At 38.8% G+C, this 17,274-nt stretch overlaps 1 protein-coding gene across 3 annotated transcripts in view; it reads left to right on the top strand.

Annotated features, from left to right (window-relative positions):
• ETNK1 (ethanolamine kinase 1) overlaps window positions 1–17,274 on the top strand; it is an 87,199-nt gene that overhangs the window by 54,339 nt on the left and 15,586 nt on the right. For 2 of the 3 annotated variants that reach the window (XM_090043623.1, XM_090043621.1), the window contains exons 2-6: window positions 2,576–2,835; window positions 4,192–4,332; window positions 8,333–8,475; window positions 10,243–10,299; window positions 16,404–16,487. In XM_090043623.1, the coding sequence (XP_089899749.1) occupies window positions 2,576–2,835; window positions 4,192–4,332; window positions 8,333–8,475; window positions 10,243–10,299; window positions 16,404–16,487 (685 nt within the window). The remainder of the gene's footprint in view (window positions 1–2,575; window positions 2,836–4,191; window positions 4,333–8,332; window positions 8,476–10,242; window positions 10,300–16,403; window positions 16,488–17,274) is intronic. The other variant, XM_090043622.1, reaches the window with a different exon arrangement.

Below are 17,274 nucleotides of genomic sequence, written 5' to 3'. Positions count from 1 at the left end.
TGGTAGGGGGGAGGGTGGTTTTAATGGCCACCACTTCCCCACCGCCAAATTTCTGGGCAAGTGGGGAGTTCTGCAAGCTAGATGAGATGGCTTCACAGGCCAGTTTTGGCCTGCAGGTCAGAGGTTGAGCACCCCTGATTTAATGAAATGTTTGTAATTGCCTTACCTGAGCAGTTAGTATGTTCCTATAATCAGTGACACACAAATGTGTATAATCTTTTGGCATTTTTTATCTTCCTTTGAATCATCAAAATAAACTTTCTGACTACTTCCACATCCAATAATCCAAATGTAATGCTTGTAAAGGCTGTTTATTGTAGTAATCCTAACTAAAGATTAAGGGGGGAGAGAAGATATGTTATGACCATAAATAGAATTGCATAAGCAGCAGATGCATACTACACGAATACAAATGGTGGTTGTTGTGGGAACCAAAGCTTTGAGTTGCTTGTCCCTCTTTTCGCTGAAAATTTTAGTGGTGTTGCAGTAAACTTAATATTTATGGGAATATCAGTGTTTTCAGTCACTTCTTTGTTTCTGTTAATTGTTTCTGAAACTAAGCCTGCCGCCTGGGAATGTAAATGTTTTGTGTGTTGAAAAGCTAAACACTTGCACTTTGAAAAATTATGGCTAATGTAACCAGCCTTGGTAGTCTGCCTGGTTGTGTGACTATGGCTGCATTTTAGTGAATGTCATTGAAACAGACATCTTCCAGAGGGAAATCTGCCAGGCTTTCTTTGCTTATTCAACACTTGGGTGGCTTGGTTGGTGCACTGATGTGACAGTCCCAGAGCCTATGATCTTGAAGATATCCTAGATCTAGGACTCCGCATAAAGCTGAGCAAAGAATAGAATTCCTTTTTAAGAGACTTGACATTTGAGTTCTTTGGGGCCAATGTCCATGCATATTCCACCTTTGGTGTGAACACAGACCAGTTATTCACATTCAGATTATTCTGGGCCCTTGGCTATATCATTGCCTCTTATGCCTGTGAGTGAAAGGCACAGAAGTCCAACTGTTACTCATTTCCATTCAAGACCCAGAGTCAGAACTTGTAGTGTTCAGTATACATATCTATTGTGCAATCTACCCATTTTATCTCTAAATAGATCACTATGTAGCAGTTGTTTATTAGGGCTGGCGGGGGGTGTATGTATGTGTATAAAAATAATTTTTATAAAGATTATTTTATAAAATAAAATAATGCTGGGTGGGGTCAGGTTATTTTATTTATTTTTAAGGAGATTTTTTTTTTCTTTCTCGGAGAGCTTTCCAAGATTGGGTCTAAAGTTATGACTGAAAACCATGTCTGCAGTCTTAAAAAACTGCTCTTCATGCAAGGCAGTAATGCTTTCTAATGACAGGCATACAAGGTGTTTATTGTGCCTCTTTGAGATGCACATGCCAGAAATGCCACTTGTAAATAGCTCTCAAAGAGAATACAAAAGGCTAATGAGACTTGCCTGAAACTATTCATTCTGGGGAGGCCATTGTGTCCTTCTCTTTAGACCCAAATCTAGAATACCTGGGGCTGAAGGCGGAGTACTGATTCCTTTACTTGAAGGTTTGAATTTTTAGCTTTCAGAGTTTCATAGTTAGTAGGGTTGGAAGGGACCTGAGCAAATCATCAAGTCCAACTCCCTGCCATGGCAGGAAAGAGTACTGGGGTCAAATGACCCCAGCAAGGTGATTGTCTAGCTTTGTCTTAAAGACCCCCAGGGTAGGAGCCAGCACCACTTCACTTGGAAGCTGGTTCCAGATCCTAGCCGCCCTGACAGTGAAGTAGCGTCTCCTGATGTCTAGTCTGAATTTACCCTCTGCCAGCTTGTGACTTGTTTCTAGTCATTCCTGGTTTGTCGCACCTAACCCAGGAAAGCCTCAGGTATTAGACAAAAGAGGTCACCGGGGCTCTAACATAATGTTGCTTATCACCTTCACTGGATTCTTCTTGAATTAAAAAAGAAAACCAAAACAAAACAGAAAAAAATACCCCTCAGCTGGCCTTGAAAGGAAGATCAAGGTCCAAAATGTATCTCTTTAACGATCATTCAGGCAGTGAACACCAAACCTAGAAAATGATACCTTGCTATCCTTCCAGTTTAAATAACATTTTTCATATCTGCTGTACTTATGTTTACTAGTATGGCTGAAGTTCTGTTTTGCTGGAACTTATGCTGAGGAACAGAATAAAAACCACTTCTCTGAAAACTCGTTCTTGAAAATTAACTCCCGTGTTGCTGTTTTTGTAGAGTTTCTAACTTCCAGTCTCTCTCTCTCACTGCCCTCCTTGGTCATCTATTAGAAAACACCTTGAAATGCAGTTTAATTAAGTGCATTTTCCACAAAACTTAATTATCCATATTGGTTATTTATCTTCTTTTTTCTTATTTAAAAGATTAAAGTGCATGGATTAGCAAACATTTTGGCTACTAGCTAAAAATCCTCCACAAACAAAAAATAATCCACAGAAAGAGTGATCCTGTAATTAAGAAAATGAGTGGATTTTTTTCACATGGGTACAAGCAAGCAGATGTAGAATTGTGGAATAGCTAATGTGTTATTTTTATATTGCAGTTGTTCACAGATGGAATCACCAATAAACTTATTGGCTGCTACGTGGGAGATGAGATGGATGATGTGGTCTTAGTTAGAATCTATGGGAACAAGACCGAACTCTTAGTAGACCGGGATGAGGAAGTGAAGAGTTTCCGAGTATTGCAGGCCCATGGCTGTGCACCGCAGCTGTACTGCACTTTCAATAATGGTCTATGCTACGAGTTCATGCAGGGAGAAGCACTGGATCCAGAGCATGTTTGCAATCCTGATATTTTCAGGTAAGCCTTTTTAAAAAAAAAATACTTAATTTCTTAGAATGCAGCAGAGATTGTTGCCTTTTGCACAGGGACTTGCAGTATGCTTTTGGGAAAACTTGCCTGTTGGACAAGGATGTAGCTTCTTAGCTACATACAAATGCCTTGCTTGGCTGTACCAGCAGCAGCTTTGTGATTTCCTTCCGTATGGCCACCACAGCTCACTCCTCTGTGTAGTTTGTGAAAGTAGATGTCCTGCATACACTTGCTGCTCTCCTCTGGCATTCTCAGTACGAGCACACTTAAGAGTACAAAAGCTGGCCTAGCTTTTTTTTTTTCTTGGCCATAGACCTCTGTCTGTTACCCTCTTCCCCCAGATTAAATATTGGAGGGAAAACCTTCTTATTTTGGGAAGAATTTTTAAGTCTTTCAGGCTTTGTCCTCTGAAATCTTAAAATTTCAGGAGAAGGTTATTAAAAAGGAATCTAGAGAAAGGTGTTTAAATTTCAAGAGAACCAAAAGTATGAAAACTGCTCACTGTAGGGAGAGCAAAATTGTTGGGTAAGTTCCAATGAAAGGTTCTCTGCTGGCTCCCACACCATGACAACCATCACCAAGCCTGCTTTCCTAACAGTTTCAAGATCTAGTTTATAGTTAAAACTATGAAGGGAGCCAGTGCTTTCTGAAAGCTACTGAGATGTAATGAAAAAAAACTCCAGTAAGCTGATTTTTAGGGTTTTTTTTAAATCTTTAAATGTCATAGATTTTGATTCAAATCTGTGACGTAATACTGGTATGTCTCTTATGATCACTAATGGGCTATGAAAAATTCAGTTACTTGGATAAATGGATAAAACCAATTATTTTATCATTTTCAGACTGCTTACAAATTAGGAAGTGCTTAAATACCATACCATTAGTTAAGTGCAATTCTGTGCATAGTTAAGGGATTCTTGTCATAAGAAGCTTTTGGCAGCTGTTTTGTGCTTTTTCTTTTTTAATAGTGCCTTTGCAAACCTTTAGAAATCTTTAAATCATTATATAGCAGCTAGGTTTTATATATTTTAATAATGCTGAGCTGGGACCAAGGCTTACTTTATTTAGTTTTAAGGGGAATATATATATTTTTTTCTTTCTCTATGAAAGCTTCCCAGGATTGGGTCTACAAAGTTATGACTGAAATCTTTCATGATCTTCAGCACTTTTTTACCTGACACTCCTCTCATCGTCTGTGAATCCTCCTTGATTTCCTGTGACAAGGTTCTGTGCATGTCCTCACTGTATTCTTCTGATGCCAGGAATACCAGTGGGTGTTTTGGCAACCTGCTTTAACTAGCCAGATGTCTGGGATAAAATAAACATTTAAACTTTATCTTACAGACTTATAGCCAGGCAACTTGCTAAAATCCATACTATTCATGCACATAATGGATGGATCCCCAAATCTAACTTGTGGCTGAAGATGGGGAAGTATTTCTCTCTCATACCCACAGAATTTACAGATGAGGCAGTAAATAAAAGGTAAATGTTATTTTTATTGCATATTTTCCTTTAAATGTCTCTGAAATTTCTCTGCTTTCTTCTCATTAACATGGGAGTATATAGAAAGGGCATATAATTATAGCCCTGCATGGTGATGCAGAGTAGGGTTTTGTTTAAGCAGTACTGTTGATCATTTAAGTAGCTTTGTAAATGTCAAGTCTTGTAAAATGTATTGCAATTTTATTGGTGTTGCATTTCTATATAGCTGATTTCATCAAATCGAAGAAGAGGTCTTTTTAACATGAGAAGAGTTCCTTGGCTTGGATTTGGGTATATGGGGGCAGGTGGCTGTTCTCACCATAACCCCAGGGCAGGGTTGGAACCATAATTGCTGCCTGCCCCTCTGCTTGTGGTCTCCACCCCTTCACTGCTTCAGCTCCCTTGCTGCTCACCCTCACTCCTCCAGTTCTGGTATGGCCCTGCTTGGGCCACAGTGCACATGTTTGCCCCAGCCCAGTAATAGCTGATGCACTGTCAGCAGCCCCAGCCAAGTCCTGGAGCCTGGGCCAGAGCTGCTGCCACTGCTACTTGGACCCCAACCCAGCATGGTAGTAGCAAAATGTACTCCATACCTCAGCATGGAGCAGGTCTGGAGTATGGGTAAGTGGTTGTGGAGGAGGAGGGGTAGAGACAGTCAGGGGGAGGGAAGATGTTGAGGATAGTGGTGGTGGCCAGTGGTGCAGGTAGGTGGTAGCATGTAGCAGGGGGAGCAAATGTGGGGGGCAGGAAACAGGTTGCAGGGAGTAAGGTGTGAGAAGGCAAGGGCCAGGGGTCAACTCTGGCCCCCCGCCACTGCTTTCCCTGCTTCAATAGCAAGTGTGAGGTGGTGGGGATGAATTTAACATGAGATGTGATACATGAATTATTATAACAATTTTATAGAATTTTACCACATATCAAATTTAATTATTGGGGCTGTCTTAAGTTCAGAGTTGTCTTGGCTTTGGGAAAATACAGTAGTTCTTGTTCTGATGTGATGTTTCTTTATCCTCATACCACAAGGAGGAAACACTGAGTGACTTTGTATTGGAGAACTAGGTGAACTCTCTCCAAGGGAAGAAAGTCCTCAGTCTCTTTAAAAGAACAAAAAAAAAACTAATGCAAAGGGACAAATATTGAAGTTGGACTAGTGAGTTAATGGTGGGGAAGGGTTCTGTCCTTTTCCTCATATTGCCTACAAGCTTTTCTGTATAGTCCTCTCAATTTACAAGTCTGTTCACCCATTAAGTAATACAGTATAACCTCATGAATCTGGCATGCTCAGGACTGAGCACCTGCTGGAAATGTGGAAATTCCGGATTTTTGAAACCGATGCGGTGGTTGGTCCTGGAGTAGCAAGGGAAGGGGGGTAGTGGTGACTGGTCCTGGAGCAGCAGCTGCACATGGAGTGGCAGCATGTGGTAGTGGATGGTGGTGGCAGCTGCCATATGCAAGCTTCCCCCTCCATTGCTCCAGGACCAGCTGCCGCTACTCCCCGATGGCGTGTAGTTTTAAAAAGTGCTGGATTTCCGATAATTCCAGTTTGTTGTATCTGGATTTATGAGGTTATACTGTATTGTGCAGCTCAGTAGCTTTAACTTGCAGGATGTTTTCCAGTGGGAAGGAAGAGTTCACTTGACTGTGTTTAACCACTGTGTGCTAGTAACGCAGCTGCTACTTTATTTTGCGTCTTACTAGAACTTATGAGGCAGTTTCACTGGATTCTATGATTGAGTGAACTAGTGCTTTTACAGTATTTCATATCCTAAACTTTCATGTTAGTCCCAAGAACACGTGTTGGCCAGAAGAATGCAGTTTAAATGTTAAATTCTTGAATGCTTAGCAAAATTAGGGAACTGAAATCAATAACTTGCATGTAATTTTTACATGAAAGATGTTGCTGGAAAGCTGAGAAGTGAGGTATAAAATCTTGTAGTAAAATTGGGCTGCATAGATGAGTTTATTATGACTTACTGTAAAGCAGTGATTCTCAAACAGGGTGTTGTGGCACCCTGGCTTGCCTTGAGATCCTAACAATAAAATATCAGTATAACTTGTATTGCAAATGCTATCCAAATTACTCATTCACAAGATGAATTTTTTTCACCCAGTCAGCATGGGGAGAAAAGGCCCTCATCTTATAACAGAACTTCCTTAAATACACTTTCTATCACTTAACTGCTGCCAAAAGCAGTATGTGCTCAGTAATAGAAACCGACTATGAAGTTGACTAAATGCAGCTAGAACTGAGCATAACTATAAAACATGTGGCCCACATTTGGCAACCAGAAGGATAAGTTAGTGCAGCTCATTGAGTACAGTCTACCTCAGCACCAGCTCATTTTAAAATCAAGGTGAGCTACCACACTGACTTCCTCTTCACTCCTAGACCTGAGCTGTTTTTTTTCTTTCCCACTTCCAATGATTCCTGTTTCTTCACTAGCCTTAAATGTCTGGCAGACATCACCAAACAGGGCTCCAAACAGTTTACCCAGATTCCCTCTGTTGGTCCCTTTTAGCCTGTTGCATATTATTTTTGTGGCCCCAACCTCTGTGAGGAGGAACCAGGCCAAGTTGCTCTGAGTCTTATCTGCATCTACATTTTTGGAGAATCCCAGGACTCATAACAAGAACACCCAGTTGCAGTCATGAGTGGGGGCTAATTATTGGCACATGGACCTTTTATGGTGTAGGGGGCAGTGAGGTTACTATGACTTGACATGCTGTAGTCTCTGTTGGGGCCCGGTCGCAGTGAACTATATGGTAAATCCTGAGCCTATTGGCTTTGGACTAGTAACATACCTAGTAGGGCATCTACATGTGCACTTTACTGCAGAGTTGACTATATTAGCTCCGCAGTAAAGCATCACCATCTATGCATGCAGTGCTATGAAGCCAGAGTAAACTAATTAACTCTGCCATAGGAGAGTACTGCCCAACAAAAGTACTATTCTCTGGCAGAGTTACTTACTCCAATGCAATGCATATGTAGATGGTAACCAGAGCTGGTTGTGGCACAAAGGTGCTACAGTATGGAGACTACCTGCTAACTAGCCCCACACAGTATTCATATGCCCCAGCCAGCATCTCTACAGCACATCTAGCCAGGGTGGAGCATCTCCAGGCCAGCAGGCAAACCCCCTCCCCCCCCCCGCCCCCCTCTAGCTGTTCTAGCTGTGGCTATGCCATCCCAGCTCAACGTTTTGCATTGCACATGTAAATGCCCTGCCTCGGAGCAATTCACTCCAGCCCAAACTGCACCAGAGTTTGAAGCGCACTAATTTCACACGTAGATGCTCCCAGTTTGTAAAACATGTAAGTTGGGACCAAAGTGCTGCTTAAAAGTGTATTTAAAGAAGTACCTGTGCTAAAACTTAGAGCAGTTTCAAAAACGGTAAAATGGATCAATTTCAAATTTGCTTCTCACTTCCATGTGCTCAAGGAGGGAGGGTCTAACAGTAAGGAGAGGGAGAAGAGGCTGCAGGGGGAAGAAGTTAGGGGAGCAGAGGGCTACCTGATCCTTCCCCCCCGCCCCAAAATTTTATTTTCCCTGCTGTAGAAATGGGAGGGAACAAATTTAAGCCAAACTTCAAATAAATTCTGTATCTGGAAAGTGATAACTAACAAATGCATAAATTTTCCTTATACAGGCAACCCCTGCTTAATGCTGCTTCACTTAGCGCTGCTTCGCTATAACACTCATTTTAAACTGATACCTGATTCCACTTAACACTCAGCTAGTTTTGTTATAATGCTCATGGTTGCCATCTTGGGTCATTTAAAAATACTTGTGGTCACCATCTTGGGTCATCAAATACTTTTGGTTTCACTTAACATTCATTTTGCTTAATGCTCAGTTTTAAGAGCTCTAAGCGGGGGTTGCCTGTATAGAATCTAATTATTTGGGGGGTTGTCTTGTATTCAAGGTCATGTTATATTCAAGTAAATATGGTATTGCTTTGTTCAGCAGACAACTCTAACTTTTTTATACCCCAACAAGGTTCCTAAGTGATGTTCCAAGTCCTCAAATCCTTCAGGAGGAGATGGCCTGGATGAAGGAAAAACTGTCAAATCTAGGATCACCAGTGGTTCTCTGTCATAATGACCTGTTGTGTAAGAATATTATCTACAACAAGAAACAAGGTAGGTATTGAACACAGCTGTAAGTAAAATTTCATTCTATACTTGTGTTGTAGTTGTTAAATCACTAAGGTTTTACTAATGGTAACAAGTCAAATTCATTTGCTGCTTTTAAATAAAGCTTGGTGCAACAGTAGTGGTATTTTTATAAATATTTGTTGTCTTTTGTAGTTGCAACCAGAGTTCAATTCTAAAATACTTTTAGTCTGCAGAGACAAATCTTGATATTCTTAGTTTCAATGTAATAAGTTTGTTAATGCATAATTTTGAGCAAAAATTTCAAAGTATCAAGTTTGTGTTCTTAGGGTTTTTTAAAGTGGAAATGGTTGTCAGTCATACAAACACTTGTAGGAAATAATTTCTACAGGTGACTGTATTATCAATGCATTGTTCTGATTTATCAGAGATATTGGATGCCAAGGAGAAGACCCACATGATGAAGTATCTTAATGATACTTATGTGACTTTCAATGGCTCAGTTTATATTCTGCATATGAGGTACATAGGCATCTTAATACTGAAGATATTTTTCAACTGAAGTAGGCATTGCACATCTTGGCAGTGGCATGTTGAATTTTTATTTTGATAATAACAAATATTTGAACTCCTGAGAGGAATCTTTATATTAAAAGGAAACGCAGGAAGCTAGAAAATGTCTAGAAAATCTGAACATAACCTTAATTTCTTTCAAAGTTCAGTTTGTTTAGTGGTTTGAGGTTCGGTTACTAAACGATACATTCACAACACGCAAACAAGGTGAACTTAGTGATAAAATTGAGACACTGAAGTAATGTTAAGGTGAAAATAAAATGCTTAATTCAACCTAGCTACTCAATTTTCCTCCTGTCCCCAAATTTCTATAAATTGAAATGAATGTAACAAGTTCATCATGTAGAAACGTGTTGGTAATCGTAGGAAGGCTCGCAAATCAGATATTGAGGGTTCTCTGTAAAGAGGGATTTCGGACTTAGTATTGTTTTGTAACTTGGCAGTTGTTTAGCATTAATGCCAAAAACCTTTTTTTAATTATGAAATGAATATGAATAGAACTTAAGTGTGCTCCATCAAGCATTCAGCAGTTTTGAAGATTCAATATCTCAAAGTATAGCTAATATGCCTTACAAGCTGCATAAAATTTGACCAGAAAGAAAACATAGAAGTTGGTTCTAACTTGAAAATTGGTTGTTTGCTTCAACCATTTCTACATTAAAGGTGCTTTTTCTAATCATACAAAGTGAAAAATATCTTCTAGCAGTAATACATATATACATAACCTCTCTTCTGAGTATTGTTTTTCTATTTGAACATTATTGCTACTAGCAAATGTTCTTCATGCCAAATAGCCATTGATTACACCTGTAAAATACTTTGCACAGGTATGTCACTCAGAACATAAATGTTAAAGCCCTTATTTCAGTGGGGTTGCATAGACTGAAATTCTCTAAGCAAATGTTGATATATTGAAGGGGGAGTGGGGGAGAATTCAGTTTGCTCTTCTAGACATGTTGGCCTGCTGGACTAATAGGAGTTAAACAGATTAACAATTTATTTTTATTGATAAATTCAGCAGATATACTCCTGGATACATAGACTGGACCTATTGATTTAAGGATGCTATTTTTTTTACAGTCACTTTTCATGATAGAACCATACTTTACTGTTTAAGCAGTAAAAGAAACGTAAGTCAGTTAAAGGTTCACTGTCACGGTCAGTAGACTTAAATTTCCCATTTTTGAAACAAATGCTGTATGCTTTTCTTTTTGTAAACAGAATGGAGGAAAAACAATCCCAGCAGTACCTCACTTATGAGCAATCCTACAATAACCAGTGTGTGAGTGTTTAGTGTTTTGGGACAGGGAGGGGAGGAGGGAGGAATCTCGATGTACAGCACTTTGGCTTCAAGCTGGTTGTGAATAACTGAATGGGAAAATATTTGTAAATATATGAAATAGCTAGACTGTGTCCATTAAAACTGACATACTTGAATGTTGCAGCACATCATGTACACTGTTGTAAGAACTCTGCAAACCCAAGATACAACAGGTATTATTCTTATAGTAACCAAACCTCAATGCCATCTGCAAAATACAAAGATTTGTATATAGTAAAGGCTGTGTATTCAGTGCTGTAAATTTTTTACAGTGCAAAACTTTTAACCCATGTGTTATGTATTATAATCTTAGTCTATTCTTGAAGTAGGAACTCAGCTTTAACTTTAACTAAAAATAAGCATGAATCATTGCAAGTCTGTCAAGCAAAATATTTGTTATTGGTATGTGAAGAATTCTTTTTGCAACCTACTGCAATGAGAATACAAAGAAAACTCTTTAAAGATGCACTTTACTCTCTCATGCTTCTAATGTAGGAAGCTGGCTAAAAGTTACATTGATGAGGGAATCGCATAAATTCCTTGTAGTATCTTTCTAGATCAATTTAGGTGATAAATACCTTGCAGTTATCTTTGATCCCTAAGGCGGTTAGTGTCAACTAGCTTCTTGTCTCAACATCTCCAACCTTCCTCTTTTGTATTTGTTCCATAAAGTTCTAACTGTATGATTAATTATTAATTTTCACTTTTTGCCTTTTTAGAAGTACTATCTAAATTTGTACAGACCGAACCCATTATCTGCATTGGTTCTATTATTACCAGTTGGCAAGTTTACTGTAGACCTCCTAGTGTAGACAAGGCTCTGGTGCTTTATCACCACACTTTACTTAATGCTGTCCTCTCAAATGCTAGATTGAATTCCCAGTTTATTTAAATTTTTTAATCGTCACAGAAAGGTTGTAAACGTTCTTAAATATCTACACCTTAACCATCTTTCCAAAGGGACTAAAGTGAAGAATTGAGTTCTGGCATCATTTAATAGACTTCATTACTCATCTGCAGATGGGCTGAATTTTCTCGCACTCTGGCTTAGAAAACATGGCCTCTTGCTGTTTTTGCTAATGTCTGCTCTTAGTCACTCCGGATATGAAATTTTTCAGTGGCATCACATTATGTAACAGATTCATAATTGTCTACAAAAATTACTCTGTGAAGGATGAACTCAAATAGAGTTTCACCTCAGTTTCACCTCTGCTTGAATATAGTTTCATAGCTGAACTATGTGTTTTATATTTAAATGGCCCCCAGCTATCAGTTAATTTTTAGAGCCTCTGGTTCTGATATTCTTGACACTTGTCCTGAGGAGCTTTCAAAGACATGAATCTGTCACTATGCTCTGATAATACCAATACCTATCATTACAGTTTTTTTCAACATTGTAGCACACTTTCTATTCGTTTTCCCATTCTTGATTAGTGTATATGTTAAAATATTTACCATAAAGAGATACACAGCTAAGTCAAAATGGTCAGCAGTCTATCCAAGTAGAGTAGCCCATTAAACTAGCATGGTGAAGGAAGGCCTTTACATCCAGCTACCTTTGCCGCCTTAGCCTGTACAAATCAGGTGTGCCCACTTTTTAGCTGGAGCTTTTGGCAAGGTCCAAACTCCCATCTCTTGAGCTGTAACTCATCTGTCACTGCAGCTTGACTTGGCTAAGTAGTCTGTATTTATTTTTCTTTCCAGAAAACAGTACTTCACAGTTCCCATTTGATAATGTTAAAAGCTTCTTTGTGTACTCAGAACTTAAAAATCTGATTAACCTAATTATGTTCTCTGTTCTGAACGCTAGAACTTTAGCCCAGAAGTCCATTTTAATTTGAATATAGATTAGGCCTTTATATTTGAAAAATTATGATGTTCTCTAGTCAGAAGTTTCCATATGGTGCCCATGTGAGGAGAAGGCAATACACCTACTATTTGAACCCGCTTTACTGCATTAGGTGTTTCTCAACCCATTCTATAATATGGGTTGCTCTTAATACAGAAGTTGTTTTACAGGTCACTTCCTTTCCCACTAACTCACAAAAATCATCTCTTATCCTATCCATGATTATTTTATATTCGTGCAGCAACTACAGCAATGACTTGGGTGAAAAATAATTACATGTGTCCAGCCATTTCTAGTGCACAAACAGAAGTGTCATCATCTTTTGCCTATCATCTCCTGGAAGACAGCTAGCAGCTGCCCTCTTGATCACTTGGCCTCTGACTTACTAAATGCAACGTCAAATACACTAAACCACGTGGATTGAAATGCTTGTTGCATATCATGCATTTGATTTTTATGTGAAAAGTGAAATAGTATGTAGTCTGCAGTATTTAAAGTCTTTGATAGAGGGCATAAAATTGCTTCTCAGACTTGAAGTGAATAATATGAGCTCCATAATGCTGTCTCCAGTTTTGAAATACCCTTTGTCTCTGGGTGAAGTCTTACAGTAGGCAGTAGTAAAGAATTAGCATTAATAGTGGAGTTTTTCCTCTGACATGCTAATGAAATTGTAAAAAGGTTCTCCATTAATTTGATTTAGTACGGGGTTATGTAGCAGTTAACATTGGCTTAACCACTCCCATTTATGTCAGTGGGAGCAGACATGGGGAAATGCTGAGTACTTTAGGAAATCCCACCCTAAAATACTGGTTGGGTAGTAGTATGCAGTACTTGGAATGCAGCATTTTGAAAAATAGCAGCCCTTCTGGATGAGCTCTTCTCCATTGTTAGTTACAGTTAATGCAAGTCCTTATATTATTAAACATAAATCAAGCTGAAAAGTCCAAGAATAACAATATAAGCCAGAAAATTTTGTTGTTTGGTTACTAAATTGAGGTAGTTCAATATCTGGTCTACCAGGTGTTTACGAAGTGATGCTTTGTGTGAGTCTTATTTTCTTGAGAGAAAATTGAAGGGAATTGTGCATCTTGAATGTTTCATGCAAAACATTAAATTTAAGGTTGAGTTCCACAGTACTATGGGTCTGAAAAAAGGAGAGCAGTGAAATGCAGAACTTTTCTCTTTAAAGTTTTGTGTCTTATCAAATGTGAGTGTGCCAAATTTTCTTCATCTGCTACAGATTAGGTATGCCATTGTTGCTGCCATGTGGCGGCGTGCACCCTGCTACTTAAACGCACTGACTGGAGGTTTATCGCTTCACTTGTTCACATGCACCTCCCCATAGGAGAGCGCAGAGCCTGGTAACAGCCTCATCTGTATCTTGTTAGCTTCGTTTTCTTATTTTTTTAATACCATTAACTGTAACTGGAAATGAGATTTTAAAATGAAGGCTATCTGTAATAAAAATTAATGGCACCACAGAACTTGGATTAAAAAATGCATTTATTTTTAAATGTTTTAAGTTGATACTTTGCAAGCAGAATTTTTACCTGCAATTTTTATGTATTTTACATCAAAAATTCTGAATCCAGGAAATGTTGACTGGTTGGGCAGTTGGGGTTTTTGTTTTGTTTTTTGTTTTTTCCTCTGGCTAGTTCAGTTGTGTGAAAATGCTAACCAGGGTTGGGCTGTGCATTTTTAACTGGTATTTATATTTAACCACTGAGCTTTATAAATTACTTATGTAAAGGAATCAACATATTAAGACACACCAACACCAATTTCATGAACCTCACAATTGCAGATGGTTCAAGTTGGTTTGTTTGTTTTTAACTGTAATTCTTCGGGGCAACAATGGTAAAATCAGTTTCTAGTGATTTAAATACCCTTAAATTGATTCAAGATAATCTCATTTGTATGCTGCCATTGAGACGTTTTCTGTGAGGGGTCCCTTAGCTTTGTAATTCAGTTTCTCATCTTGGTCTGACAGAACCACTAGTTATTAGCCACGTAGGCAGGACACAAAACCTTTTTTAATGTGGAAAAAGGATAATACAAGTTTGGAGGGGAAAGGGGTGAGAAGTTGGCAGATATTCAAGCAGTCCTATTATATTACATTGCGTGTCTTGTTAATTTTATGGAACGGAAGCTAACCAACATATTCCATAAATGAGGTAAGGGAGGCATCAAGTGTAAAGGGGCTGACTATAATCTGAAATATATGTTCTTAATACTGGATGTATTAACTGCAGTAAACTAATATGCTATGGTGTAGTATCACAGTGTGTACACGCAACACTATTAGACCACAGGAAACTAATTTTCACTGCCATAAGATAGTACTACCAAGGGCAATACTCTCTTATGGCAGTGAAAAAAACTCTGCCTAAATGCACATGTAAGAGCTATAGGAGTGTAAATTGCTCCTGGTCAGCCCAGACAGCAGGGGCCAGACCTATATCTGCTACCTAGCTACACAGCTCTGCTCTTGGAGCATTCTCCTGTCCCAGCCAACCTAGAAGGGGGCTACTCTCCCCCAGCTCAGACTTGCAGGCATGCTTGTAGATGTGCCCAGGAGCCATTAACTCTGGTGTGAACTGTGCTGGAGTTTTAGTGCATTGCACTAAAAGCATATGTAGATATACCCACTGGAACTGAAAAACCTTATCAAAGCATTTGGTCCTGTATAGAAGCTAACTTTGGGGAGCTTTATGTTGAGCTGTGTCCAGTAATGCATTGTAATGGGCCTTAATGTTGTTTTAAACTCCACAAGTCTTACAAGCAAGTACTATCTGTACTACAGTTGTTTTTCAGAATGATTACCCTCCCTTACAAGTATAATTCAGATAACCTTAAAATAGTCTTAATTTTAAAATAAAAGTTGGATTTCATTGAGGACTTAGCTTCTAAATTTGGCCTCAAGGCAAAAAAGCCAGCCTAAGTAATGACACGACTATTACTGTGACATGAAATATTCTCTAAAATTTCTACCTCAAGTGTAATTAAAATGTGTAGTATAACATTTTATTAAGGAAGAACCTGTAGCAAGTCAGCACAGTTCAGTTAGATACCTAGACAGGAATAATTACGTAGCTTGAAAGGCGTTTAATAGCTGAACCACATTCATGCTGTAATTGAGTAAGCTAGTAATTGTTCTCAGCTCAGTACTTGGAAATAAAATTATAAATTGAACTGGAAATTGTCTACTTGAAGTTACCACCATGAATAATTTAAAGTTTGCATCACTTTACCCTTTCTCATTTTGGTAAATGACTGCAGTTAAGAAACCAAGTTCTGTAACAATTCTGTTTTACTTACTTTTTAAAGCTCGCTTTCTTCCTTGTACCTTGATTCATTGCTGTAGTACAGATCGGGTAGAGAAGCATCAAAGGCCATGTCTAGATGCGATTAATTTCCCCTAGCTTCCCTGTTGATTAGCTAGATAAAATGTCTGTTTTAATCTTGTAAAAAAAACCCAAACAAACCAGTAAACAATGTAGCATTTGGGATAGTATTGCTACTTCATAAGGGCTTGATGATGTTGTACAGGTTGATGGCACTTTTTTGAGACTGAGACTGATTCAGTCACACTACATGAAAAGCATTATATTCATGTAGCTAGTCAAAACTGGAAGATGCTTGAAAAGTTAGGAGAGGAGAGCTAGCTCTTACAAAACTGACTTCATGCATGCTACCACACTTTGTAGCCCAGCCATACTCCTTTACTTGTCAGGGTAGTTGGAATTATTTTAATCTATAATTCCATTTGCAGGACAAGTAGTCCTGTTTTTCTAGGTCTAGTTATACTTTGAGGAGATTTTGTTTTTTAGAATTATGAGTGTTCCCCTCAAACAGCATCCGAGTATCTTTTTTTTTTTTTTAAAGGCAACCAGTGCCCCCATGTGGTAGAACTTGAGACCTGGAAATTTCATGAAATAGGCTTTTAGGATTTTTTTTTCTTTCTTTTTTTTTTTTTTTGTATGTTCAAGCAAGCTGTTGATCAGGGGAGGGGTTTTTTGTTGTTTATTTTTTTTAAATAAGGGAAGCTCATACCACTAAATTCACAGCCTTACCCTGGAATGTCTCAAGAGTGCATGCAGCTGGGCACAAATGAGACTATATTGTTGGCAGATGTCTAGGGACAACACAGAATTAGGGTACAGGGTTTATTTTATATGAACACTTATGTTTTCACTTTTGTGTCTCGCATAGGTGATGTACAGTTCATTGATTATGAATATTCTGGATACAACTACCTGGCATACGATATTGGAAATCATTTCAATGAGTTTGCAGGTAAACATTGACTTTCCAATTTAACTAGTAATCAGTTTACATTTTCTTTAACTGTACTTGCTAAACCCAAAATGTATTAACATCACTGAATTGAATATCTCGGGGAGAGGTAGGGGGGAGGTTTATTATGTCCTTAATTTGCAGCTATGGTACTTTGGATGCGGGACTATTGACTTGGCCCCAATTGGGCAAGAAATCTGGCAGAGCCAAAAATAAACCTAGAACTCCCAAGTGCTTGCCATCTGCCTTTAGCTTCATTTTTAAGCAGATTAAGAGAATTAATTATTCCATTCTGTTCTGCACTGGTGAGGCCACATCTGGAGTGCCGTGTCCAGTATTGGGCCACCTACTATAGAAAGGATGTGGACAAATTGGAGAGAGTCCAGTGGAGAACAATGAAAATGGTCGGGGGCTGGCACACATGATGTCTGAGGGAACTGAGTTTATTTTTATTTAGCTGGAGTGTTGCCCTGTGGGGTCAGGCCAACTCTCAGGATCTCAGTTTTGCACTGTTAAACAGGAGGGCGTGGTATACAATTGCACAGGCACATACTCAAAAATCAATTAGGTGCATACACACACTCTAGGTGCATGCATCCCCACCAGGCTTGCAAACGCACACTGCCAATTCAGGCACATATACATCCAAAATTACCAGTGTAGGCAAATGCACACTTATCACCAATTCAAGCACCTACACGCACTATGCAGACCAAAAGAAATTAAACCAGAATCAGTTAGCAATACCTGCATACCCAATATGCATACACGGATCACTAATTCATCT

The sequence above is a fragment of the Crocodylus siamensis genome, chromosome 4 (assembly GCF_052110815.1).
Source record: "Crocodylus siamensis isolate JL-2025a chromosome 4, ASM5211081v1, whole genome shotgun sequence".
Taxonomy (NCBI): domain Eukaryota; kingdom Metazoa; phylum Chordata; order Crocodylia; family Crocodylidae; genus Crocodylus; species Crocodylus siamensis.
The sequence above is the reverse complement of the archived record's forward strand: the minus strand, read 5'-3'. Positions and strand labels throughout refer to the sequence as shown.